Genomic DNA, 25,914 nt, shown 5'->3' on the forward strand with positions numbered 1-25,914 from the left:
ATAATGCTGTAATTGTAATCTTCCAGTGGTTAGCTTTTTTCCTTTATATTTCCTTAGGAGACATTAACGCCTGTAGGATTAGTGGTTTTGTATTTATGAACACTTTTAAGTACTGTGTAAAAATCAAATGGATCATACCAATTTACACTGCCATTAACAATGCGTGAGGGCACCCATACCACTGAAGCCTTGCCAGCATGAGTGTTATATCAATTAATTTATCCATTAATTGATAAATTCAAAACTACTTAATTTTTTCAAGTTGTATTTGGTTACTATCAGATTTCAGCATTTCTAATTTTTAGTTATAAAAGATGACACTGCTACTTCAGCAAGAAACCATATTAAGCATAAGTCTATTATTCAAGCCCAGAAAAATAAAATAAAAGAAAATCTTTGATAAATTAATCTAATCATGACATGAGTAACTATTGTTATAGGGCATGGCAATTAGAAGTTAATGGCAAGCCATTCATGTAAGTGACTATTGTTACTATTATTTACACATAGCCAGACTAAGCATTCTTAGATTGTGGGGGAGGGTTTGGCCAAATAGAGATTTTTTAAGCTCTTCTTAAGCCCTTACAGGGATCCTTTGATATGAAGCCAGATGTGATCCAAAAGGCAAATCTCCTTCTTCCTCAGCGCCACACACTCTATATATAAACTGAGCATTGCAAATTATGTTTGGCTGAGGGTGAGCCAGCACTTACTTTACTGAGAAGATGAGGCCACATCAGATAATCCTGAAAGAGCTAACTAAAGAAACAGCCAAGTCCCCTATCTCTTCTCTGCCATTATTTCTCAGGTTAAGAATCCAGGTTTCCAGAGAGGCCTCTAGAGGACTCCTAACTCCATTTCCATCTTTTACCATTTCACAGAGAAAATGAAAGGAGTAGAGGCCACATTTATACTCCAGTTTTCCTAGTCAACTTTATTTATCAACAGAGCAGTGGGCTAGGAGACAGGACTGAAAGGACTTCTTCCACCTGCCAAAACATTTCTCTCCCACACTGTCTGAATTTTTACGTATTAGAGATTCATTCTTTGATGTTTTCAAGCACCTAATGTTGGGAAGATTACAGAAAGGTGACAAGAGTAGGAAGGGTAAGAAGGGGTAACAGTAATCCATACTCAATAGTGAAGATTAATCAGTTTGGTTTTACACTTTCAGAATACTTAACTCTGAAGCATGCAGAGGATAAGAGTAATAGATTCAATATGGAGAGAGCATAGGAAGAAGCAAAGGGAGTTAAGTTACTCTGGGTTGCTTTAAAAATGCATAGCTGAAGAACACTAAAGAACAGGGGAGGAGGCCAAGCCTATGACAATAAAAATTTATATTTCCATAGATGTTGGGAGGTTATAAGTCACATTTATATAGATCATATTATTTAATCCTCACAACATCCTGTACTGAAACTGAGACCCAGAAATGTTAAGTAACTTACCCAAAGTCACATAGGTAGTAAGTGGCAGAGCCGGGACTGGAACCCAGGTCTTCTGATTCCTCCTGCGCATCTTCAGCTCCCCTGGAGCTGAAGCAGGGTCAAAAAGGGAGGTGGAAGTAATATGCCCAAGAGCAGCCTTGCCCTCTCCCCTTCTTTCAGAGGCCTATAGAGCAGACATTGAATTCTCTCAGTGACCCTTTCACCAAACCCTTTCAGGATAAAGCATACAGACTTTGAAAAATGCTTCCCAGCCTCGGGTCCAAGAATGGCAATAAATGGTAAACATTGCAGAGTTATTTTTGGCTATACTTTGCCATTTATATAAAATTCCCTGGAACCTCAAAGCACAATAATTCTCATCTCGGAAAGTAAAACTTTTTAATGATAAAAATTATTTAAGGTAGTTTGCTTTAACATTTTTATAAGCTTCAGCTACACCTTTTGAATTACACCATTGCACTGTAATATTATTTGAAAACTGCTGAAGAACCAAGACAGCAACCTACTTGTACTCTCATCTGTGACCACTTCTTATCTACCTTAATCACCCTCCCTTGGTGACTATTATCATTAAGACAATTACAATCATTAGAATTTTAAAAATTCATGTATTCAGTCTTTTCACAGACAATTTTATAAGTATTTTCAACTGAACATATATTCGTTATCTTCTTGGAAAATGTCTTATTTTTTTTTTAAGTTATGCCTAAATATTTTAATGCAGCTTTTTATAATTAAATTTCTATAACAAAATTTAGATCTTCCCAGTCTCAACTTTACAGAGGAATTCTTTAATTTTTCATAAGGGAATTATATATTTTAATTTCCTATCCTATCTGTTTATATTTCTAACCATGTTTAAACACATTCTATGAGAAATTCCTTTGCTAATTTCCTAAGAAGGAAACTTCCTAATAAGGATACAGGGCTGAGCCTCTAATCCCAGCTACTTGAGAGATGGATTCAGGAGGACTGCAGTTCAAGATTAATCCAGGCAAACAACAATGGAGTCCTTATCTCAAAAACAAGACAGGTGTGGTGGCACACGGCTGTAATCCCAGATGCTGAGAACACAGAGGAGGATGGTGATTTAAGGCCAGCCCTGGCAAAGTAAGTGAGAGACCCTACCTGAAAAACAAGACTAAAAACAAAAGGATAGGGGCATGGCTCAAGGGGTAAGGCAGAGAGTATGAGAGGCAAGTAAGGCCCCGGGTTCAAGACCCAGCACAATATAAATATAAATATATACATATACATACACACACACACACACACACACACACACACACACACACACATCTTTCCATTTATGAGAATAATAGGGCCAAATGAAAAGTAAGCATTTATACAAATTAGGGCATACAAACAATTAAACAGGCATTTTTACCCAAAGCTTTCAGAGGCTTTCTGAGGTTTAAATGATATGTGATGCAATCAGCGTTCAACTTGAGTGCCAGTCCTATCTGGGCTTTGTTAAAATTCACTTGACACCTTTAAGGTAAATAAGGTGGTAAACATTCACAGATAAAGCAAAATAAAATAAAAAGAGGAAGAGGATGAGGAGGAAGGGCTTGGTTAAAGAAGAAGAGGAAGCACAAAAAGAAGAAAAAAGGTTCACCTAAAGATACAACAAACTTATAAAGTATTAATACTCTCAAGTTGATATATTTATCTTTTCCTGTTGCTTTAAGACTTCAATTTCATATTTCAAAATTTTGATTAAATATAATATTCTTTTGGGTGCTGATGACCAATTTCAGGATTTCCTGATAAGAGTAAGATTATACTATCTGATCACCTGATTAGAAAAAAACAAGTATCTCTACCTTCTCTGTGTTATTGTAAGCCCTATTTACTTGAGTCTTTTAAGATAAATGTTCATTATATTGTCCTGTCATTCAAATAATGGTACCAAAAATAGTTACTAACATTTTAAAACTTACATTATCTGTAAATTTTAGAATTTCAACCATACAGAACTAGAATTAAACTGACTTCCAATATCTTGCTTTGTATAATAAACTCTTTGCTAATCATTATTAAGAAGGTTGATCCTGATTTCCCAATTGCACCATCTAGGAAAAGCAGGCATATTTGTGCATGATAAAAAATGCCAGCAGAGGGTTATTAACAGGAATTTTGGGAAGTCAATGTTGGACTTCCAAGTTACTTACTGCACACTATTCTATTCACTGAATACACGTAACAAAAATGTAATCAAGAATCACACCGGCAATTTTTCCCAGACTGCTATCATTTCAGTCTGATGGTAGCCTTACTAATATTTATTGGGTGGCTTCTGGAGGGAAGGAAATAAATCTCCCACTTCTCTTATTTTTTTAATCTTTTACTCATATAAGTCAATCTATGTTCCAAAGAAGACTTGATACAAAAAGAACTCACAAATTATTATGTGAAAAACTATCATATTGAACTGTGATGTTTAGGTTTGATATCTAGGAAGTAGCCTTCAGTAATAAAAGGGATCATCACAACTACATTAATTACTCAACCAATAATTACTAACCACATTCCACTGTTTTAGGCACTTACTCTGTTTGTGTACTAACTTAAAATTTTTATACCGTCAACCTCCAGAAGAGATGCTACTTGTAGTATATACCTACTAACTGTTTATTAAACTCCTTTGTATTTCTAACAACTATTATTCAACAATAAATTGTGCCCTCATTTGTAACTGTAAGTGCATGGAAAGAGAATTGTTTTTCTTTAAATAACGCCCCCCCCCCCCCACACACACACATCGGATTTCTCAAGTGAGCTCTGGAATTAGATTGGAAATTATCAGTTCATCTGATTTGAAATGGTATCAGGAAAGTAAGAAAAGGAGATACAGAGTAGTTACGAGCTGGTTTTCTGGAAGGCTCTGAATAATAATTTTTAACTAATTAATGCAATAATATTAGAAGGCTGAGAGACAACACATTAGCCCACTATTAAAAGAAAAATATAAATGTTGATATAAGGCAGAAATTCTTTTAGAAGGCCTCTTCTGCATTTGATAATGTCCAAAAACCCAATGGAATTAACTTGCTTTAAACTTTTTTTGACTTCATAGCTAAAATGAGCTTAACAAAAAAAAAAAAAAAAAAAGAGGGGGAGTGGTGCTTTAGATTTTATGTTATACTAGTTTATTAAAGAATAACACATGTAAAACCCAAAGAAATGATGAAAATACCTTGCTGCTGGAACAAACTATCCTATGAGTTACTAAGAATTCAGAGAAAGACAATAATATTATGAAAGCTACAGTGGGAATCTTCAAAAGTGGCAACTTCCTAAGGTTAATGCATAAAAAATTCAGAATTAGATAAAATCAAATTAAAAGACCAGTGAGTTCTGTATAACAACATGTAAAATAAAATCTATATTTTTATGCAATAAAATCCTATTCTTAATAGCATAAGGACATAAAAGGGATGTAAATTTTTAGGAATGTATTCTATACTCTATTTACAGAGGGTAAAAAGTATTGGAATGTTGTTTTAGAAGAAATTGCTTTTCAAATATTAGTTTTCGATTTATAACAAAAATGCCATATTCTTAGAGGTTTGGAAAACCTAAAAAATATAGATAGGGGCGTGTGTGTGTGTTACTGGAATTTGAACTCAGGTCCTTGCACCTGTTAGACAGGTGACCTACCATATAGGAGCCACAGCCCTAGCACTAAAGCAATGTATTTTCATTATAAATCTTTACTCATTTTATAGATGAAGAAATTGAAAGTAAGCTAAGAAAACAGTTAAGATGTTTTCTAAGAATGTCCTTTAGATTTTCTACAACAGGTTCTATCTAGAGAGGAACAAAAAAAAGTTCCATGAGCAAATAAGCTTGTGAAGCATTATATACTACCTCTTTGAAATTTAAAATGCTTGTTAACTTGTTGACTGAAAGAACTGCTGTAATAAAAAAAAAGTGTACTTAATTTTCTTTAACCTAGGATTTTCCAAATTTGTTTAACTATGAAGTAAAACTCATGTTTTCACAACACACTTGAGAAAATTAGATGAAGCATGAAAAAAAATATACAAAAATATGATTTTTCTATTCTTAAAATATTCTAAGCTGCTTTAACGAGAACCTTGTTGACACTGTGTTAACTCAATAAATTATGACAATTTTTTAAGGCAAATAAAGTGTACTCACTGTTGCAGTACTTCCTTTCCCTGCTGAATGGAGCTCTCAGCCAATGACAGGCTACTAGGGAGTTATTTCAAGCCAAGGTATAAACTCTCGCCAGTAGTTCCCAAGCTTAATGGAACTGAAAGCTTTATAACACCATATTTCTCACAAGAAACAGATGAACTCCACTCTTACTAGAGGTGTGACGATAAAACCTAGTGTACATGACTAGAATAAACAGGATAGGGTCAGTAAAATTCAGGAAGTCAGGATCAGAAGGAAGGGTAGTCCATTTGTATCAAAAGCTATCACTATGGTCACCCATGAGGTTTCTTTAAAAAAGGCATTTTTTTTAAAAAGCTAAAAGCATATGACGTTTAGGAAACAGCATGAAAACAGAAATGGGAAGACAGAAAAAAAATCACAGAGAAATTTATTAAGTAGAGAAACACAAGATTTAAAAAAGACAATGGATAACTGATGACTCATTATGGTACGAAATCACATATGCAAGGTAAGTCCACTTTTAGTCCATAATCAAGATTCACATCACTGGCTACAGGGGAGAGGGAGCTTTAACTCAAAGAGAATAAAGTCTATGTTACAATGAGCAATGGTAATTTTCTACTATTATAGAAGCAGATTCTAGGTGCTCAGAAATTAAAACAAAATTATATTTGAATTCTGTTAATCTGAGGAATATCTCTTCAGATTTATAAAAAAATTAAAATACACTGATTCATACTGTCAAGGTACATTGACATCTTACATTTTCTTTGTTCTAATAAAACAGAACAAAAATATCCTTTAGATTAATTGACTTTACTACTTTATTTCCTGGGCAATGAGTATATTATCCAGTTTTTTGCGTATATTTCCAAAGGAATGGCAAAATTCATTACAGTCTGAAATTATAAGTAAACTAAAGGATAAAACTTGTAAGAAGAAGAGAACAAGCCCTGGGTCTACTGAATCAAAAGTGTCAAAGAAGAAAATCAGTGTCCCTGACACTTAGTCCAACTCCCTTTAGCTGTAGCTCTGACTTGTGATGCCCCACTAGCACTATTTTGAAGAAAAATTAAAATTACATAATGTTCAGTATAAAGGTAAAGCATCTTGATTTTACTTATAACTGGTGGACATAATGTACCCAGAAGTCCAAACTTTAGGATGCCATTAACAGAGGGAAGAATTAGGAGATAAAAAAATTAATGTAATATTTCACATACATGTACACAAAAAATGCTGTCGATTTTTCAGTTATGCTAACCTGATACACATGAGGGATATTTAGGTAATTTGAGGCTTAAATTGCTTTATAAACAATAATTAAAATTAGAAATATATCTGAGGAGTATCATTAAAATAACTTTAAAAGAAAGATATCATATTTTAGGTAATGTCCTGCCATGTTATTTCACTTTGGGAGTTACTTAACATTCAGAAAAGAAGAAACATAAAATATTAATATAATCTGTAGTTTCACTGCTCAGTAAAAGAAAACTCAGATTACCCAGAAACTGTGCAAAGAAGTTTATACATAGTATGAAGAAATCACAACATATTATGAAATATCAAATTTTAAAACCACAAGTCATAAAAAAGCATTATCCTTGGTATTTATTTAAATGACAAAATACCTCTCTGAAATATGACAGCCAGATCAAAATCAAATCTAAAGATTCTCATAATATTCCACTAGGTTTAACTATCACAAACTGAATTTGAGTTTCAAAGGTTAGATATGAAAAAATGTTAACGTGACATATTTCTGCATATGGAGTTCATTTATGCATGTCTCATCTCTTTCCATGTTAGCAGCTTTCTAGCTACAGTAAAATGTTCTTGTACAATGTACAGCCTCTTGTAGAGATCACAAGAAGATGGGTAACAGACGAAGAATAAATAAATAAAGTGAATGTAAAACAACTGGACTTCATTAAAAAGATACTGCATTGGGGCTGTAATAGATGTATGCATAGAAACAACACAAGGAAACTTTTAGCTATCTTTATCTCAAACTAGAAAAAATGTCATGTTTCTCTTTTTATCTTTTATGTTTATTCTTCTACAAAATCGGAGAACAGGAGGCGGGGGGGGGGGGAGGCAGGGGGCAGGGAAGTTGGCTGGCACCAGTGGGAGTGGGGAGGTGGCAGGGAAAGGGGTAGGTACAAGAATGAATTTGGTGCAAATAATGTATACACATGTATGTAAATGCAAAAATGATACCTGTTGAAACTGTTCCAGGAATGGGGGAAAGGAGGGATGAAGGAGAGCAGTGGAGGGAATGAATTCAAGTATGATATATTTGATACATTGTAAGAACCTTTGTAAATGCTACAATGTACCCCCACCAGGCACAACAATTAGAAAAAAAAAGATACTGCATTTGGTGCACAACTCAGTGTTAGAATGCATCCTCATTAGAATGCACAGGCCCTGTCTAAATCTCTAGAGCCATAAAAATTTTTTAATGAAAAATTTAAAAAGACACTATATGGAACTCTCAAGTTTCATGGCTCATAATTTGAAAACTATGTTCTTTTGGGGCTAAATTAGGCATGCAGTTGGCTTCTGATTTACACTGTTTATATTGCAAAAGAAAATGACCACTGCCCATGTGGCAAACTTTGGAAGTTACCCAAAATGTGTATGGTGGAAGAAAACATATGTCAGTGAACTGAACCAGATTGTATTTTTAGTGCAGAAATTTAGGTATGATAAATTATATACACTAAATTACTTAAAAATTTATCAGCAAGAATGAAAAACTTCTGGACTATGGCCAATAAGACACTTAGACTTTTTATTAAATATTAATTGGGAGAACCTTACTATTATATAATTCTAATCTTCCTTTGAAATTAATAACAATTTCCTTTGAAGTTAATAACAAAGGACTTCTTTTCAACATCTAATATGATCTATGATATCAAATACAAACTGTATATAGCCTAAGTTGACCACTGTGCCATTAAAGTTACTAATATAACATTGTTCTGATACATTTAGAATACATTTTAACTCCCTAATTTTTATATCTCAACTATCTACTCAATAAATAGGTTAGATTTTTTTTGGTTTTCTGTTGCTTTTTAATATTTTTATTAATGGAAGAATTAATTTATGGCTTTTTATGAATGTTGTTTGAATTTGAAAAGATAACTTTCAAATAGGTTTTAAGGATGCTATTATAAAAACTAAAACCCACCTGTGCAAAGTTACTTCAAAACTGAAACTTGAGATTGATAGATATTTTTAAAAATATGCTAACATGAAAAAAATATATACACTATAATCGCTATTTTTAAAAAGAAATTCAAATTTTACTTTTGTGTGGGGAGGTGGCAGAGGCTCTGGCTATGTTAGTGAAAAGACAAAATGTACACTAAGAAGGCTAGCCTGGAACTTACTATGTAGCCCAGCTGGCCCTGAATTCATGATTCTCTTTTCTCAGCCTCCCGAATGCTGAGAAAAATAGATGTGCGCTACTATGCCTGTTGCTTTCACTTTTGAAATAGAAAACAAAATCACTCAAAGTGCCAGTGCCAGTAATTCCAGCTATTCAGGAGGCATAGGCAAGGGAATCACTTGAGCTCAGCAGTCTGAGGCCAGTCTGAGCAACAAAGTGATACCCTGTCTCAAAAATCAAATAAATATATAAGGATGAGATTTTTAAAGAGATAAAATTCATTGTTATACTTTCTTCCACAACAATTTTCCCCTCAAACTAAAGTGGAATAAAGAGCTATATATTATTTAAAGTAAAACTTTATTTAAAAGAATTTTCTCCACTAGTATTTTGCTTGTAAGTGCCAATAAGTAAGAAGAAAAGGCCCTTATGAGATATTTAAATGTTTCATATTAAATATTATAGAAATTATAATATTGTTACCTTTGTGCAAAGGGTGCAGATTTTTGTGTGCTTTGTGGATTTTTTTGCACACTCATCTACACATTGCTTGGTACCTAGTAGATGTGTAAGGGTATTTGTAGAATAAAGATGCTAAAGAAAAACACTTAAGATAGGATGATTACATAAGACTAACAATCCACTTCTCACTTTTAAGTATTATTGCCTGAAATTCTACATATGATAAGGTCTTAGAACTAACCATGATCTACTAAAATGATCTATGCAATCATAATTTTCTAGTTGGAACAACAGCTGAACAGTAACCATCTCCTAGTAGCAGGAAACATTTATTCTAAACTTTTAAAAAGCAAGTTTAGATACCAGCATGTTCTAAAACACTTCTTGTAATATAAAAGTTTCCGTTGAACCCAGTTCCAAGTCCTGGAAAACCAGGACTTAACAATGTGTACCCAGGTTTAAAGAAGTAATTCAGAAGCAACACCACCTAAAAAATTCAAAAGGTTTATCTATGCAACAGTGCCAAGGAATTTTACAGTGTCTCCAAATTGCCTATGGCATCTTTTTAGTGGTTTTGTGGTGTTAATTACAGAGTTTAAAGGAACCATTTTGGAAAGACTCTGAAGGGAACACAAATAGTAGGGTTTTTTGCCCCCCGATGCATTCTCTTAAATGGTAAGATGTATAATATTTTATTATGATTTTTTCCACTTATGATCCTATAATGCTTCATTTACTTTGCTAAAATAAGGAAAGCCTTACAATGTGCAAAGAACCCATTCTTTAAAAGAAAATCTGAAAAAAATTAAAGCATTTACCTAGTTCACAATGAGCTATAAATTTCACATCAGATGTGATAAATAGAAAGTTCACTACAGTAAAGACTTTAAGATAGAACATCTTACTTTGTCCAAAGGAATCAGTTGAAATCTAGCCAGAGTAACAATAACAATAAAAACAAAATCAAGGATGACTTACCAAAAAGTTAAGTAAGTCATTTTGGAGGAAATAAAGTTTTTAGTCATAATTGGAACATATACTTTGGCCATATAAAATATTACCTCTGAAAGTATTCTAGAAGTAAAAACATATCTATGGATGGAAAAGGGAAGTATGTATTTGGCCTACAGTTATAAGGCAGACAATTGCTAAACCTCATGAGAAAAACATTAACACTGAGATTTAAAGTATTAACTTATTTTTATTTCAATTTTCCATACAATAGTCATTGAGTCATTTCATGCTTTTTAGCTAATGATTTAATAGATTATTTATACTTTACCCTTATAACTTTGCAAAACAATATTCAGACTTCTTTTGATTACTCTGCATACTACTTAAAAAAAAATCTTCACTAAATGATCACTGGTATTTTTGGGAAAATTTAAGAGGTTTTCCAAAATCTTGTGCAATAACAAACATAAAAGATACAATTACCATTTCGTAATAAAAATATTAATGCACATACATAGTGCAAGAGTCAAAAAATTAAAAATACCACGATTCATAGTGTCAATGAATAATTGCGCTAAGGCCTCTAACAACTTCCCTACACCTTTGAAGCCCTATAATTTTTCTATGTAATCACACAGAGTTACCTTCTTATTGGTATAGTGAATATTTTCCTTTGAAAATTTTGTACATTTTGATGAACTTAACTTTGTTACAGTCCGGAGTTACAAAAAAGAAAAAGTGCTCATAGATTGCAACACTAAGAGAATTGCACACTAATTCTACATTACATGTACTGATATCACTGACTGTTTTTCTGCAGGGGCTTTTATGTACAAATGCACACACACATATTTTTTAAATGGAGACAGATGAAGAAATGTTAAGCTGGTGGCCTCTAAATTTCAAGGAGACATTTTGATGAACTAATTATTCATATATGAAGAAGAATGGCTTAATTTCTCAATAATGATGTATATGATCAAAAAATACCTTTTATATTAATTTATGTAAAATCATGAAACATCAAGAATTATGTGGTTACCTGTAAGTAGGAGAAAAGAAATACTAAAATCTCCAAACAACTTATTGATTCTACCCTGATTTGATTCTTTCTGCAAAATATTTTTAAGCATCCTGTAAGACTTTTGACTTCAGAAAAAATAAAATGAGTTTAATAAAACAGCAACATAAAGAAAGCATAGATTAATATTTACAAATAGGTATAAAGAATATGAAAAGTATTGCTATGGTTCAAATAGAATCACTAAATGGGCTATGACATCTGATTAAACTTATTGCCCAACAAAGTTCACACAGACCTAAAATCGAGGATAAAGCAATAAGGACTATTGAGGGGGGAAAAGGAAAAGTCCCTGACTGTGGAAAGAAAATTATCACTTCAGGACCAAGCACCTCTAAATGGAAGAGTTACAGTGAGGAATAGCAAATGTACTCATCAGTTATGGCCACCCTGAAACAGCAAAAGAAAGAGTAGAAGGGAAGTAAGAAAATTAATTTTTTATTTAAGGAGAAAAGAATAAAATTAATATCTCATAAAAGTCTTCTAAAAATACAAAAACTAAATATATAGAATTTTTTATTTTGACCCTTTGATTGTAGTTGTAAACACAAGTGGCAGCATATAATGAGTAGCAAACCAGTATTTAACTTCTAGAAATATAGATTCAACAAATAATCACTTTCATAATCATAACTAGATTAAGATATATTAATAGGAAAAACAGAATGAAAATATCCATCGTAAGAGAACAAGAGTGAAAATATGGTTGTCAAGTTTCCCCAAGAAAAGAAAGACATAAATTAAGTATTAATTCTTTTAGATAAAAAATAGTTAAACTTTAGAGAACGAGAACAGGGAAATGATCTCTTAATTAAACTTACAAACTGTTATGGAAAATGTAAAATGATAAATTATCTTAGAAAATGATAGTTTTTATAGAATATAAAGGCAGAAAATAAAGATCCATGGCCCAAAACATGACTTCTGTTATTAGGTTTTGTGTTGTTGGGGGTTGGGGCACCAATGAAGACAGAAAAATTTCAAAAGTACAAAACTAAAAGCAGCTTATGAAAACAATGAATGGCCTCAGTGATGAAGGCTGCTCTCTAAATGATATAATTTTTGGCCCTAAGTTGATATTTTAGGGAAATGGCAACCAATTAGGCTTATAATAGTAAGTTTATTAAGTTATCCATAAACTAGAGAAATGAAAAAAATAAGAAACACTTTATGGGATTTCTAATATGTTTTCTACCCTGTTTCAATCTAAATGTGGTTGAGAATGTATATAAAGTCACATAAATTCTATATAAAGTGGGTTATGAGGCCATGAAATTCTAAATTTCATCATCAGTTATCACCCAGCTTTGACAAACAATTGCCAATAAAACAAAATAATTATTAAACAAATATTTATAGTGACTCTGTACATAGACACATGTATGTAAATATGTGTGTGTTAATGCAGTATAAATTCTTATATAATTTAAAGTGTTTTTCTTAATTTCACATGAAACTAAAAATAATAGACAATATATGTGTATCCAACAAAGATTGAAATTTGACAACCGCTGGACATATTGTAGTCAAATTTAAGTAACAATTTGGGAAAGAAAATACGTATATACACCCATTTTTCACATACAAATTTTGGGCAAACATAAATAAAAGTCCTTATTTTCAAAGCATAATACAATAACACATTATACAATCCACATAATTTCAATGAATTCAGTTTTATTTTAGTTCAGTGTAATTATTAAATGAAAATCTTATGTTGGGCTAGCCAATTTTAAGCAAATTAAAAAAACTTTTTTCACTTGCAATTTTTATATCACTGTGACTAGAGCTACATGTTTTCTTCAAAATAGCTTATGCCTTTGTACAGAATTTGGATCACGTACCCATGCCTCTGTTTGAATGGGCTTGATATTGCTTAGTAGCACCTCTTCATAGTTTCCATAATCAATGAATTTAACAACCGCTGTCATACCAGAAGAATGGAGGGCTTCAACTTCTGCTCGGTAAAACTGAGGAAGCAAACAGAAGTTTTAAATATGGCAACATTTGATGGAAACATAAAGTAACATTGTAACAATGTGTAATATTTTTAAGATAATTACAAAGGGTTACCTACTTTTAGAAAACCCTTTGACTAACATTGGTAAGACCATCCTTATATACTAATAAGAATACATGCCAAGTAATTTATTTAAAAGTAGAAGTATATGACAAAAGCAAATGGAAAAGAACAGTGTGTTACTTGGCTCTGAGAACTGATACATAATAAACTCATAACAAACTAATTATAAAATGTATCTGTATGATAACAGAGTTGTCATCTGATTAGAGTAATTCTCCAATCTGTGTCAGTCCATTCAGGCCCAAATTATAGGTCTGAAAGTTGTTTAGTCAATTTGAAGTGGAAATGAAAACTAAATTTCTAATAAAGAATGTTTTCTTCAAAGTATGATAGCTGGATGATGATTCTCTGTAACACTATCTACTATAATAGAATCTCTTGATAAGCTCACTGGAAACCAGAAAGGCTAGTAGTGCCACTATTTTCCACATCTTTTCCTATTTAGCCTAAATAAGTAACATCAAGTATATTGGGAGTTTGTTTTTAACTAGTATATTTTCTAAAATATTTAGCTAGTAACTAGTATATTTCACATTACAAAATTATTAAGTGAATGCATGGTGTTTCCTTTCCAGGTCTGGATAGCAGAAAACTTAGAGATACCACACTAGAATTTTCTTATCTTGGGGTTTTTGGTATACATTCTTCTCTCCCCTATCCTCTTTTGCTTTTTTACTCACATACTATGGTGTTCTATGAACTGTTTAGAGTATATGCTTTGGTTTTTTTAAGGTATGCCAGTTCAAGTAAGTTTGGCAAACTCTGAGTCATGGTACAGCTTAGGAAAACCAGTAAGTTGATGCCTCTTTAGAGCTTACAGTTCAGCCTTTAGCCCTTGGAATGCCGGGGACACTGAAGGAGGGCAGCACCCCACTTACCTGGTTTATATCTTCAACTCTCAAAAATACAGATCTGACACAGAGATAAGTTTTAATAAGCCTCACCTCAGAAACTTTGTCCCAATAAAGCTATATACTTAATTCCTAAAAAAAACCTTACAATTTAATAAAAACCCTTACAATTTAATTTAAATTAATTTAATTTAATAAACCCTTACAATTATAAAGATCCTCTATATAAAAATAATTCTATAAAATGTGTATAGTACTGTAATACAGGTGTAGTGATATGGCACTTAAGATTGCAGCATTCAGGAAAAGCTTCCTGGAGGGAATGGAATAAATTCAAGGATGAAGAATGTTTAGCCAAGTAAAGGGGTGAAAAGAATGTTTCAGTGAATTTACAGAGTCATGAAGATAAGCGTAGGAAACTCAAAGTAGTTTTAAGTGAATTATACTATGGTGTGAGAAGACCACTCAACTACCAAGAAATAGGATCAATAAGTAGCTATCAGATGATGGAGGGGGGTCTACACATGATACAATTTGCATTTCATCTATAAGTGAAAGATTTTAAGTAGGAATAATGACATGGTCTAAGACTAGGATCATAATGGTGGCAGTACAGGTGACAAATTTAACAGCAATAAGGCTTAAGGCAAGGCAACCAATTTGGAGGTTGTTAAAATATTTCAGTTGAGAGAAGACAACCAAACTAGTTCTATAGTCTACAGGAAGGAGAATGGCTCACATCTGTTATGGAATAGCACTAAAGAGTAGAAAGAGTACACTACAATGCAACTACCATTATTGTTTCTTAATGACAGTCACATAGTCAGTTCCTTTTCTTCAATTTCTATCCTTGTCTATGGCTGAAAGATTGGAAATTTATCTATTCTTGACAAAATATTTTAAAGCTACCTTAAGTTGGGTTGCTTCATAAAGTAACTAATTCACCTTTTTCACAGGGCGAAAATTGTTTTTCTTATTTCCAATACTTAATAGTGTAATCAAGTAGAGTACAAAGACCCATATCACAAATTGAAAGTATATACAGCAATTTAAATCAAAGTAGTCACCTTAAAGGATTATCCAATTACTTCAAGAATACTTTAATACCTCAAAACACTTTGGGTGTTGTTAGTTACTGTGTTTCAGATGCATTTGACATTATTTAAAGTATATTTGACATAAGGAACAAGTGAATTCAGTATCACTGATTCTTATAAGATTAAAGCTACATTAAAATTTTTATCAGGTGTTGAGGCAATACACACAGCCAGAACTATCTTTCATATCCTAAGACCTGGCACTTAGCAGCTACTCAATTATGGCTTCTCAGTGCTCAATTAACATGAGCTCCTTCTGTTGAAGGAACTTGTCAACTAAGTTCAACTATCTTCATATCATTCTTTTTCTTTCTTTTGGTAGCCAGCAAAGGAGATACCCTGTACTTGTAGATGGTTGGTTTTAGACTTTGTAAGGGTTGACTGCTACAGTTTTGCCTTTACTACTTAAGGCACAATCCTTGTGATAGTTCAATGGAAAGCTTGAATCATTTATCAAGTCTTTTACAGATGGTTGAACTTCAACTCTAATCTCTTAGTTTGGCTTTTGTCAAGGTTGCTACCACCACACACTGTCCAATATAGAAAACACTTTTCCAATCTCATCTTAACCTTTCACAAAGCATCTGTGACAGATGCTTTTGTGTCTACCTCTAAGGTAGTCAAATTTGGCTTGATAAAGACCATCACTTCACTTTTTTTGGCCTCTACAATGAGAGTGAAATAGCTAAATATAAGGAATAGCTAAATATAAGGAATCACCTACTACTCAAATCCAATACTTCCTTAACTGGGAAAGTGTGTAAGTGGTCTGAGTTGGGAGAGGAAGAGTACACCATGAAGAATATCTGTATCTGCAGATGGCTATGTGAAATAGTTCCAACCAATGAGACTTAAAAGTCTGTTGGTAGTTCCAGGAAGGCTTTCGCTTCACTATAAAAAAGACACAATGTTGGCTCTTCCCTTCCTCCTATCGTTGAATTAAAACTTGATGGCCAGAGATGCTAATGGAGAGAGGGAGGAAGAGAGGGAGGAGGGAGGAGGGAGGAAGGAGGGAGAGAGGGAGAGAGGGAGGGAGGGAGGAAGGGAAGACAGACTTTAAAAGTCAATGCCTTTCTAGCTTTACTACACTGTTTCCCTCCTCCTTGCTATTCTCAGATAGCTCATAATTCCCTAAACACAACAGGGCCCAGCTCCATATCCCAAGTCTTATAGTATCCTTATAAAGGATCTATCCAAATTCCCTAGTATGTATTTCAGTTCCTTAAATTCCTCAGGTACATTTACCTCCGTAACTCCCTTTAGCCACACACTCTTATGGACATACCCTATGTTATTAACTAGAACTACTCTATGAAATATTTATTTCAAACATTTTTTTTCTTTTTGACATGAACCTCACATCCACCCAGATCTCTCATCCTATAACTTTTCTTAGGTCTGTTTTTGTTAATATTCCACTCTATTTTTTCCTATGTGTCCTAAATTATCTAATTAACAGAGTCAACAAATGATTATGAAACCCCAGTTCTGTGATAAGAGCAAGGCTACATTAGAAAACCAGACACAGTCCTGCCTACCCTTTGAGGCACTTAGAATTATGGTAGGCAAAAGACATACCAATCCCAAAACCAAAACCACAAATATTTACAAGTTGTACTAAGTTTAAAACAGTGAACAAGGTACTGTTGGAGAAGAAGAATCCCTTCTGAGGGAGAAAGCAGATACTTTTTCTAGGTGGTGGTGTTTCAGCCAAGCTCCCATGGGCTTCTTGGTAGAAGATCATGCAGGGGAAAAGAAAAAACATGGAAAGGGCATTTGCCCTCTTCTCCTTCCTATTCTCACTACATTGGTCTTTATTGCTCTAACCATACCTTATTATTATTATTATTATTATTATTATTATTATTATTATTTTGGCACTACAGGGGATTCAATTCAAGGTCAAACTTGCTTAGGAAGTGCTTTACCACTTAATCCACACCCCCATCTTTTTGCTTTTTTGTTATTTCAGATAAGGTCTTACACTTTTGCTTAAACCAGCCACAAGTAGCTGAGATTACAGGCATTCACCACCATTCCTGGTTTGTTTTAGAGATAGAGTCTCACTAACATTTTGCCTGGGCTGTTCTCCAACTGCAATCCTCCTGTCTCCACCTCCTGAGTAGCTGGGGATTATATGCCTGCCTTTAGCCAGACTAACCCACCACACTCCTTTTTGCCCATATCTTCTGTCTTTTCCTTCCCCTTTCCTTCACAACTTCCTTCTTTCCCTTTTAGATACCATAAAATGTAGAACTAAATAATGTTTAAATTATTTATCTAATAATTATAAGAAGAATAATTACATGCTCCTAAATTTTTCAAGTAGGTTGAATATATTCTCTTTAAATGAAAATCTTCATAATTTTATTTTGTGGCACACTCAACTGATATTTTTTTCCTGGTTCAGCGTCAACTCTAATCTCTTACTGTGGTAATAAAATTTTACAAGAAAGAAAAGTGAACATTTATAACTCAGCAAATGGTAAATGAAATAAAAGTGGACTGTGCTATATCACTTTTATAATACTTTCCTTATATGTACGCTAAACCCAAACCTAACTTAACCAAATCTTATGGGAAAGATTATTCCTAAACATTTATAAAAATATTTAAATATTTTTTCCCTTTTATAAATTAGGTAAATCTGTTCAAAGGCTTTAAGCAGGTACAATAGTAGACTGTACCTGCTCACAGCTCCAACGTGAGAGCTCGCTCTGAAGTCCCAACAGAATGCTCAATTTAGCAGTGTCAGTACATGACATTTATAGCATCCATACCTTGTTGTCTTCCCAATACAGTGCAAAGCATTCATCTCCAGGTTTCCACATTTTCGCATACTCCATAGGAATAGATGACTCTAGCACTTTTTCTGGCTTAATTGGCCCAGACCTTCTTTTGGGCCCACTACTGTAAAATATTTTATCATCATAGGTTACAGTTGTGGCAGATCCTGCTGGCTTAATCGGTCCTACTCGTCTTCCTCTCAGTGGCATTTCTGTCTCTCCATTTGGAACACCAATGAAACTATTACTTTGGACAGGATTCTGGTAATCAGTATTTATATTAAAAGGTTTTTCAATTTTTACATTACTGAAAGCTTCATTATTCATTGTTCGTGACTTCCTGTCATAAAAATGATCAGGGTTACCTGTTTGGATTTCTCTTTTCCCACGTTTCTGATTATTATAATCTATAGATTCTTGAGGAAGTGGATTTTCTTTTGCCCCTGCATATGATGGACCTTTTCCTGATCTGCTTTGCATAGAGTTATCTCTTTTTTTAAAAGCACCATCATTGTGCTGAGAACTTAGAGGATATGAAGTCTCTTTAGTTCTGTCATATCTAGAATAGGGTCTATCACACTTGATTCGCTCTTCGGCCCACACTTCAGATCCTGAAGATGTACTCGGTCTTTCAGAACCTCTATTTCTAGGTAATCCACTGCCTTCTAAAACTGACTTTAAATTTGGGGTGTCTCTTTGAAAACGAGGAGGTTTTTCATTTCGTGGCTGCCTGGTATCATTTCGAGGAAGATGTCTTGGTTGATTATTATCTTTTACTCCATTTTGTTCACTATTTGACATTCTGTGCTGTCCCTGATGGTGGTGTGGATGTGACTTAGATTCTGAAAAGTAAAGGTATATAAAATATGCATATTAAAATGAAGACTGCATTAATACCTATTTTTAAATGCCTAAACTTACTATATTCATACAAAATTACCCAACTACTATTTTACCATATTCTATCTTCCCACTTCATTGTCTTAATTCTGTTTTCTCTAAGTCCTGCATATCTAACATAGAGTATTCCTGGTTAATAACATTAAAGAAGTAAAGCAAGAAAAAAAAAAGTGAATAATCTAAGGCCATTTGTCTTTGTTACTGAATGTTTACACTTTTACCATATAGCTATCTACTTTTGCAGTTCTGGTAATTCATTACCAAAATATTAATGAAATAGAACTGTAAACTAACTCAGAAATGGCTATGAAACTGTACAAATACAATGCTTGTTCACCTCCTTCCTGAAGCCCACTCTAATTTAGAATAATACAGACATCATTATCAGTCATGTCCTAACCTTTGCAAAAATACTATTTCACAAATCTTTCTGGATCTGAAACTGCTGTCTGTATTGCAAAAAGATACCTACTATACTAAAGAATTAATTTACTGATTTATCTATGAGCAGGTACTTCTTGGAAATACAGAAAAAAATATCAAAAATGTTAATAAGATAATTACATAGGTAATGTCCACCCTGAAACAAAAAGTAGTAACATGGTAAATTTGTACTAACAGATAACATTTTAATGGCTGTATTTCACACAGCAAATTTTATTCTATGTAAATTTACAGCATTTATACTTTCATTCTCTGTTGTTTCACACAGCATGTCTATAACATTATTATCAAACATAACGATTCATCTTTTGTGAACAATGCTTCTCTCATCATGCACCACAGTCAACATAAAGGTCCTAATTATTCTTTTTTTTTATTCATATATGCATACAATGTTTGGGTCATTTCTCCCCCCTTCCCCCAACCCCCTCTCTTACGCCCCCACCCCTCTCTCTTCCCCCCAACCCCTCCCTACTAGGCAGAAACTATTTTGGCCTTATTTCTAATTTTGTTGAAGAGAGAGTATAAGCAATAATAGGAAGGACCAAGGGTTTTTGCTAGTTGAGATAAGGATAGCTATACAGGGAGCTGACTCGAATTGATTTCCTGTGCATGTGTGTTACCTTCTAGGTTAATTCTTCTTGAACTAACCTTTTCTCTAGTTCCTGGTTCCCTTTTCCTATTGGCCTCTGCCACTTTAAAGTATCTGCATTAGTTTCTCTGCATTGAGGGCACCCAAGTTTTTTGGGTGTCTTACCTATCCTCACCCCTCCCTTGTGTGCTCTCGCTTTATCGTGTGATCAAAGTCCAATCCCCTTGTTGTGTTTGCCCTTGATCTAATGTCCACATATAAGAGAGAACATATGATTTTTGGTCTTTTGGGCCAGGCTAACCTCACTCAGAATGATGTTCTCCAGTTCTATCCATTTACTTGCGAATGATAACATTTCATTCTTCTTCGTGGCTGCATAAAATTCCATTGTGTATAAATACCACATTTTCTTAATCCATTCATCCGTAGTGGGGCATCTTGGCTGGTTCCATAACTTGGCTATCGTGAATAGTGCTGCAATAAACATGGGTGTGCAAGTGCCTCTGGAGTAACCTGTGTCACATTCTTTTGGGTATATCCCCAAGAGTGGTATTGCTGGATCATATGGTAGATTTATGTTTAGATTTTTAAGAAGCCTCCAAATTTTTTTCCAGAGTGGTTGTAGTAGTTTGCATCACCACCAGCAGTATAAAAGGGTTCCTTTTTCCCCTGCATCCTTGCCAACACCTGTTGATAGTGGTGTTGCTAATGATGGCTACTCTAATGGGTGAGGTGGAATCTTAGTGTGGTTTTAATTTGCATTTCTTTTATGTCCCCAGGTTTACAATTTCAAGGACTGGCACTACTGACGTTCTGGCTGATCCTGTTGCCTGCATTAAAAGAATACTAATCTCATAAATCTCCAGACACTAAGTGTCAAAAGCACCCATCCCCCTGGATCTCCGGTCACTGTAAATTATTAACCAGCTATTATTTAGAAAAACACAAATATAAAAGACGTTTAAAGATTCCGAGTAATAAAAAAAAAAGCACAGATTAAGGATCGAGATCCAAAAATAACCAAACATCAACAGCAGAAATAACAACAAATCCCACCAACTTCTCAACAGAGCCCCCAGAAGCTACAAATTAATCTAACAGTTTATTAAAAACATTTAAAAGTAAAAGAAAATTACTAAGTAAAATTCTATACCTAGTCAAGCCACACACTAATTGTGACTAAGAATATAGAACTTTCAAATTTGTAAGACTTCAAAGATTAGCAAGATCATTTAAAGAGAAACATTTCCCAAGAATATCTCCCTTACCAATGTAACACAAATATCTTATTTTAACAACAGTACTCAATTTAAAATTTTTGTTTTGAGAAGAAAATGGTCACTTTTACTTTGTGTTGACAATATTTATGCTGTCCAGGAATAAAGTGTCAGGGAAGTGATAGTACCAATAACCGTAAGCAGGATACAAATGAACACTTTCAACAGAAAGCATGCATTAGAATTTTTTCCAGACATATCAGAGAATAAAAACATTAGTTGCTTCTGTTGATTATCTTCTGTAGGTACCCAATATGGTCACTTTACACATCTCTTCTGTAGCACCCACATATAGGCATTTTGAAATTTATTTAACAGAGAGGGGTAAGGTCCCTCATATAATAAACTGAGGAGATTTTTTAGTTTCCAAATAAATCAAATATAAAGGTGTCTTATTTGCTATCAGCTAGGTTTGAATAGTTATGTGGGGAGTAAGCTTTTCAGACCTGCTGTGTTTAGGCATCAATTTTGTTTCAATTATTCCAGTTAGGGTCACTGACATTTATAGATCATGTGAGAATAACTAAGTATCCTTGACTATAGATGGAGCTAGATTACCATGTATACAGAATAAAGAAGATCCAACTAGGCTTGGTACATGTGGAAGAATTTGATTTCAGTTCTTCTAAAAGAAAAAAAAAGGAAAATTTTCCTAGCCTACAATTTAGGATGAAGATGTATTGTGAGTTTGTACAATACTATTGGAAAGCTATATTGACAGGAAAATGCCAAATTCCTTCCTTTGGTTCCAGATAGTCTACTTCATTATTATTCTTACAAACCTAATACCTTTATTTATGTACTTGACCACTCTCACACACCAGTTTTCCTATGTCAAAAGTATAGAACTGGAAAAGTGAGTAAGAAATTCCATACAACTTATTATTTTTGACATATAAACAAGCTTAGGAAACTGTCCTGATGGTAGAGAGGAATATCATTCCATTTAATTCTTAAAATACTATTTCTAATTATTAAATTGATTATGTAAATTAAACTACAGAAAACAAGTAATTTTACTAATGATGGATAGACTTCATTTCCATTATTATGCTGAGATAATATGAGCAAAATCTAGAAATGAAGTTATTTTTAAAAAATAAGACTACCTATTAAAAATAAATTAAGTAAATTCACTTAGAAAAAAATGTGCTTTTACAAGATCATTTCCACATACATACATTTCATTCCAAAATGAAGTACTAGCCAAGAAAGGGAAGTTCTTAAACATTTATTTCATCATCTTCAGACTTCTTTAAACTCAATCTATTTTACCTTAAGTAGCTAAATATTAAAGTCAAAAATAAAGTTTTAAAACTGAGGTAATCTATAGAATAACAAAACATTCATATTATGAGAAAGGAAATTTTAAATAAAGAATATCCCTTAAAAATTGGAAAGACAGCTCCTCAGTTCTCCAGTCAGAATCCAGTTGTGCTGCTATCCTTTGAGAAGACATTGCAATTCCTAACTATGCAAGGTATCAATCAGCAACATATTCCTAACAATAAATGTACCAAGACATTTTCATGTACAAGAAACAGAGTACAATAAATCACTGCATTTTAAACAGTGACTCAAGAAATGATGGGAAAAAAGTGTAAGTACAATTTGTTGATAATTTTTTTTGATTCTTTTTATGTCCATGTTTCCAATTCAAAATGGAATCTTCCTGCAAAGTGTTACATGATAACATTTAACATGAAATAGTAGAACAAAAGAAAAATTAGCAAAAATAATGAAAAAAAAAAGTTAAACTAGATAAAACTGAAACTACCTAAAAGATCAGTGATGAAAACACATGAAAAAAGTTATCAAAGAATACTGTCATGAGTTTAGTATTATTTGAGGTAAAATGTTCCTATTCTATAAGCTCATGAGTTGTAATTGTATATTTACAAGATAACTGATTACATGTAATATTACCATGATGTGAAATGTTAGATTCATTCAGAATTAATTTGTCACCAATAACTCAATCCGCATATAAGGACACTAAATTAATCAGTGCTCTTAAAATAGTAATACCTTTTCTGGAGAATATTCATTCTCCAACAACAGTTATACCTACATTTTATAGTGAACAGTACATTTTGTTCCAATGCTAGTCTTCATTTTATTCTTAGACACCTAGCCAAAGAAGTACCTAATGTTCATTAAGGTCTTACTAAGAGCCAAACATTGTGGCTCACACCTATAATCCCAGCTACTTGGGGGGCAGAAGTAGGACAATCACCACCTGAGGACTGCCAGGGCAAAGGCCTGAGACCCTATCTGAAAAACAAACTAAAGCAAAAAGGACTGGGGGTGTGGCTCAAGTGTTAGAGCACTTGCTCTAAGTTCAAACCCCAATACAGCCCACTCCCACCCCCCAATCTACATTAAAGGTCTTTTGTCTACATTATTTCATGTACTCCTCACAATCACTCTTAAAGGGCACTATTATCATCCTTATTTTATAAGTGAAGAAATAAAATAATATGCCTCAACTAAATATTTGCACTAGACAACATCAAAGCCAGTACTAAACTGAAACCGTGTCAAGTTCCTACTCAGAAGAACAAACCCGAATGTAACCAGTGACATAATGGCTATAGTCATCCAAATCTGTTCATTCTGGTGAGATGCAGAAATTACAAATACTTTTTAATAATCCCTGACGGACTGAAAAAAATTTGGGTACTAGGACTGCCAGTATCCTGACCTAAAGTAAATAATTTCTTCTCAACAATGCAGAAAAACTAAAAACCCTAGTAACAACTGGACTGGCATTTAAAAGCTTACAAGTTGGTACTCAGTGTACATAGTGTGTAGGTTTATATCATAGGTCAGCTATTCACTAGTTCTGCAACTTTAGGCAAGATATTTAACTTCTGAGCTTTATCTTTAAGATAGGAATAATTATTGAGTATGATCTTCATATACACACACACACACACATATAAACACTAAGTTAATATTTGTAAAATACTTAGAATAATATCTGGCTTTAATAAGTATTCAGTAAATGTTAGCTGTCTTACTGTGACTATTAGTATTATAATTATACAAATAACCTTAGATAATGATGGTCAGAAAAAAACCAATAACTGGATGATGAGATGCTTCCCCCATTTACACATTCTCACTATCAACTCCCACCTTTAGTTAAAATGTTAACCTTGCTTTAGTATTTCTGTTTGCTTCTTATTGAAAGCAGGGTAGGGAGAATAATTTACTAAAATGTCCCTTATTGGGCTGGGTGTGATGACTCCTGCTTATAATTTCAGCTCCTTGGGAGACGAGATCAGGATCATTATTTGAGACCAGGTGGGACAAAAAGTTAACAAGACCCTATCTCAATCAATAAAGTGGGTGTGGTGGCACACGCCTATCATCCCTACTACACAGGAAGCATAAAAAGGAGGACACAGTCCAGGCCATCTCAGGCAAAAACATAAGATCTCATCCAAAAAATTAGCTAAACCAAAAAGGACTAGGGTTTGGCTCAAGAAGTAGAGTGCCTGCTTAATAAGTGTGAGCCCTGAGTTCAGACCCCAGTACTACCAAAAACCAAAAACCTGTACTGTATTACCATGTTATATAAGTCAGAGAAAAATCAGATACATCAGAAAAATCAAAATCATATTCCAATACTGTTTTCACTTAAATACATTATATTCTCCAGACAAAAATCTATATACTCTTTAAATTTTTTTCTAGATTAAAAAAGTTCTAATATTTAGAAATTTTAAACTAACAACCCTATCATTAGAAAAAATGTCTATTTAATCCCACCTTCACACACTCACTATTCAGTTTCAGAGGTTATTCTTTTTATAAAATTCACTTAGACATTTCTATACACATTTTTAACAACAAAAAAGTAGACTTATGTTCTATCTCTAGGACTGTGATGTACTTTCTAAATTAACAGTGTCTCATGGGCATCTTTCCAAGTCAGTGAGTAAATGCATTTCAGTCATTTAAGCACTGCTGCTTTTTTAAGAAAGAGACTACATTAAATATTGTTACATGGTAACCACACTAAAGGTGTGTGAAGGTTCAACTTGAAAACATGTAAAATTACCCTCTCATGGGTCCATATTGTGTCTTTGGAGTTAGAATGACCACTGGAATTTAATCTCAGTGCTATCTCTGAGATGTGCGACCCAGTAAAACTGAACAATGCTACTTACCTCTTTCCTTCTTTCAGTTATTCATTACAGTCACTGAACCCTGAATGTAGATGGAGTCGACACTGTCCTGGTCACTACACATGAAGTAGCAGGTAAACACCACACCTCTCTATCCTATGGTGCTTCAGTTATAATGGGAAGAGGCAGATCAAATAACGTGGCATTAAACTGACAAAAATCTATTCATGAAATAAATAGACTAC

At 33.5% G+C, this 25,914-nt stretch overlaps 1 protein-coding gene across 9 annotated transcripts in view; it reads right to left on the reverse strand.

Annotated features, from left to right (window-relative positions):
- The window catches only part of Tdrd3 (tudor domain containing 3), a 145,246-nt gene that overhangs the window by 20,826 nt on the left and 98,506 nt on the right, over positions 1-25,914 (reverse strand). For 8 of the 9 annotated variants that reach the window (XM_074043281.1, XM_074043274.1, XM_074043277.1 and 5 more), the window contains 3 exons: positions 18,315-19,162; positions 13,348-13,473; positions 1,452-1,614 (listed from right to left, as the gene is read on the reverse strand). In XM_074043281.1, the coding sequence (XP_073899382.1) occupies positions 1,452-1,614; positions 13,348-13,473; positions 18,315-19,162 (1,137 nt within the window). The remainder of the gene's footprint in view (positions 1-1,451; positions 1,615-13,347; positions 13,474-18,314; positions 19,163-25,914) is intronic. The other variant, XM_074043276.1, reaches the window with a different exon arrangement.

This window comes from Castor canadensis, chromosome 10, assembly GCF_047511655.1.
Source record: "Castor canadensis chromosome 10, mCasCan1.hap1v2, whole genome shotgun sequence".
Classification (NCBI taxonomy): Eukaryota; Metazoa; Chordata; class Mammalia; order Rodentia; family Castoridae; genus Castor; species Castor canadensis.